The sequence below is a fragment of the Hibiscus syriacus genome, unplaced genomic scaffold (genome assembly GCF_006381635.1).
Source record: "Hibiscus syriacus cultivar Baekdansim isolate YM2019G1 unplaced genomic scaffold, ASM638163v2 tig00111002_pilon, whole genome shotgun sequence".
NCBI classification, from domain to species: Eukaryota; Viridiplantae; Streptophyta; class Magnoliopsida; order Malvales; family Malvaceae; genus Hibiscus; species Hibiscus syriacus.
The window spans coordinates 746024-749127 of NW_024062948.1; the positions used below are offsets into that span (position 1 = coordinate 746024).

Genomic DNA, 3104 nt, shown 5'->3' on the forward strand with positions numbered 1-3104 from the left:
GGCTTTTTAAGCACATTTTCCAGAAGTCATTGTCCTGCATAGAAATCATGTAAAAATGGCCAAATCAGCAATAATATTGAACAATCGAGGCGTATTTAAGCACAAAATAAACACTAGTCGGTTATATATCATGACAATTAGTGGCACTTGTGTTCAAAATGCTGCTATATTACCTAAATTTGTTCAATGTTTTATTTTTCACAAACGCAACTATATACCATGACAATTAGCGTTTTTGTTTCCAAAATGTCGCTAAATGACCTAACTTTTTGCAGTGGTTTATTCTCACAAACATCGCTAACAGTTGTGACGTTTGTTTTAGCGGTGCTTCTTGCGACACGTTTCTTGCATCGGGAGGATTTTTGGTGACATTTTAAAAGTCACTATAGGATTAAAAAATACTACTATAAACTTGTTCTGCTGAAGTGACAGTTGAGTCATAGAAGTTCCATTACATATGCATGGTTGGATACAAATGATCAGCTTGTCAAGGCAAACAATGGGTGGTTTTGCACTTTGAATCATACGACACAAACACTTGTGTCACACCAACAACACATGCGCGAGTCCCAGAGGGAGTGAAAGAAGAAAAAAGTGGAAACATTAAACAGATGAATTTACAGTCTGAAGCATTTTTAAGGTTTCATCGATGTGTTTCTCGGGCTGGAACTGGTTGTTGTAAATGAGTTGAACCGCACCTTTCTTGTCAATGACATACGTCTGTCTTCCTGGCAAAGCTCCAAATAGATCCGATGGAACTCCCCACTCTTTCCTCACCTTGTTCCCCTCGTCACTCAGCAATGTAAATGGAAGCTTGTACTTCTGTGCAAAGGCCTTGTCATTTCAATACAATATTTGTCAGTCATTCAACCAATCGTGATCTCTTATACAAGACTAGAGTTTTATATTTGGAGACCAATTTATAATATATTAGATGAAACTATGAACTTATAAAATTATAGAAGTGAAAACACTAATTACCTTGTGTGATGCTGAGTTATCAACACTGATTCCAATAACTTCAGCTCCTGCTTTCTTAAACTTCTCGTAAGAATCTCTGAAAGCACAAGCCTGCCCAAGTTTCACTAATTTCAGGGCAGTTCTGCCGTAAAAACTATAATTTAAGGTTTAAAAATGAAGAAAACAGTATGCGTCGAAAATTTCATCAAAATCATAATATTTTGAATTATACGTAATTTAAAATGTGACATTCTTCGTAACATTTTTTTGTACAATATAAAATATAATTTTATTCATAACATTTTTGCTTAACAACATGAAATATCATCTTCTTCATAATATTTTAGAATACAGTTGGAAATATTAGGATGAATATTTATATTTTAGATTGCTTCCAACCTAAAAATATTAGATTACATCTTGATTGCATCCTAGTTTTACTATTTATCAGCCTTAAATTAAGCAGTATTTTTTTATACATTAGCCTTATTTCATTACTAAAACCAAGACAACAATGGGTTCCAGAAAAGAGGCCAAATGGAATTATTAAGAGATTAAAAACAGCAACCTGTTTGGTGCAGCCAGGGGTTTCATCAGCAGGGTAGAAATAAACAACCACAGGCTTCCCTTTAAACTTGGAAAGGCTCACATTTTTCCCGTCTTGATCTTTTAAAGTGAACGATGGAGGCACCGACCCTTTATTCACCTGCCAAAAAAACCACTAAAATCGTAAACAATCAATTAAAACAACAAAACCCACCGATATAAAAGCAATGCACCTTGGCGGAAATGGAAGTTTTGAAGGAGTAAAAACAAGGGATCGTAGAAAGAGAAGAAGAGAGAGAGAATTTAAGGCCATAAAATTGAGAGTACGATGATTTGGAGAGAATTGGGATACTTTTGGGAAGAGGAAAATGGGACATGGAAGTGTGGGAAGGGAGAAGTGAAGCCACAGTGTGGCATGGGAGAGCGAGAGTAGAAGCCATTGAAGGTTGAGACACAAATGGGAAAGGTTTGGGATGGGTGGTACTGACAGAGTGTGGGTTTGAAAGGAAGATAAGAGATTTGTTGGTGGATGGCATTGGCTGGTTATTGGGTCATTGGGGATATGAGAGAAGATGGTGAATGCCAAATGGATTGTTACTGCGTGGACCATTGTTGTCCGTATGTCTTCTACAACACAAACCTTAAAACCATAAAATGAGGTAGTGAGTAGCATGATACCTACTATTATAAAAAAGTTTTAGTTTGCTAATGTTCATAGTAATTAATATAAGATTTCAATATTATGATAATATATTAACATGTATAATAGGTATAATGTCAAAATCTATTATCGACGTTTGATTGAATGATTCCTGGGAGATTAGAGCAATTGGAGGAAGATTTTGGGAGTTGAGACTCAAAGGTATGTGTCTTCCATATGTGTTTTATTATTTATCTTATGAATTTTGCAAATTTTACTTGGAATGTGAGGGGATGAGTAAAGTAGAAAAGGTAAGTGCGATGAACAAGATATTTTCGAAATACAAAGCAAAGATGGCATTGATACAAGAATAAAAAAAAATTCTGATGCAAGTTACAGATTTTTGAAGCGGATCAAAGGGAGGAATTTTAGCGAAATAGCTGTTGTACAGTCCGGGGAGTCTGGTCTGGAGGGCTAATTACGTTGTGGGATTACGAATTTTTTAATGTGAAGAAGTCGACGTTAAGCAACAGATTTCTGGCGTTGGAAGGTCATATTTCGTTCTTAAATTTGAATTTATTGGTTATAAATGTCTATGCTCCTAATCAGGGTTTTAAATAGCGCGACCGCGATAGCACTCGCAAAATAGAGGTAGCATTGCCTTCTGATATACCCACTATGGATGTAATAGTGCCCGCTATGGCCGCAATCGTGGTAAACGCGGCATGACCGAAAAAGCGACCGCTATCGTTATTTGAATCCTGCTTTTGATGTGTGCAGAGAGAGGGAAGAGTTCTTGGCTCTGTCATAACGTTTCCCCGGGGGATCCGTTAGACTTAAAAATATTAATTTTGAGGAAGGTGATAAAATATGATTTTAAAAACAATTTGATTTTTTTATTTTGAAAATTTGGTGATTTAGAATTAATTTGGAAAACAATTTGATTTTGGAGTCGTCA

At 35.9% G+C, this 3104-nt stretch overlaps 1 protein-coding gene across 1 annotated transcript; it reads right to left on the reverse strand.

Annotated features, from left to right (window-relative positions):
* Positions 1-432: 432 nt before the first annotated feature.
* Positions 433-2033, reverse strand: LOC120149354 (peroxiredoxin Q, chloroplastic-like). The gene is made up of 4 exons (XM_039162162.1): positions 1740-2033; positions 1529-1666; positions 982-1071; positions 433-834 (listed from the first exon to the last, which is right to left on the reverse strand). The coding sequence occupies exons 1-4, from the start codon at positions 1944-1946 to the stop codon at positions 604-606; spliced, it is 666 nt and encodes a 221-aa protein (XP_039018093.1). The 5' UTR covers positions 1947-2033; the 3' UTR covers positions 433-603.
* Positions 2034-3104: the final 1071 nt, after the last annotated feature.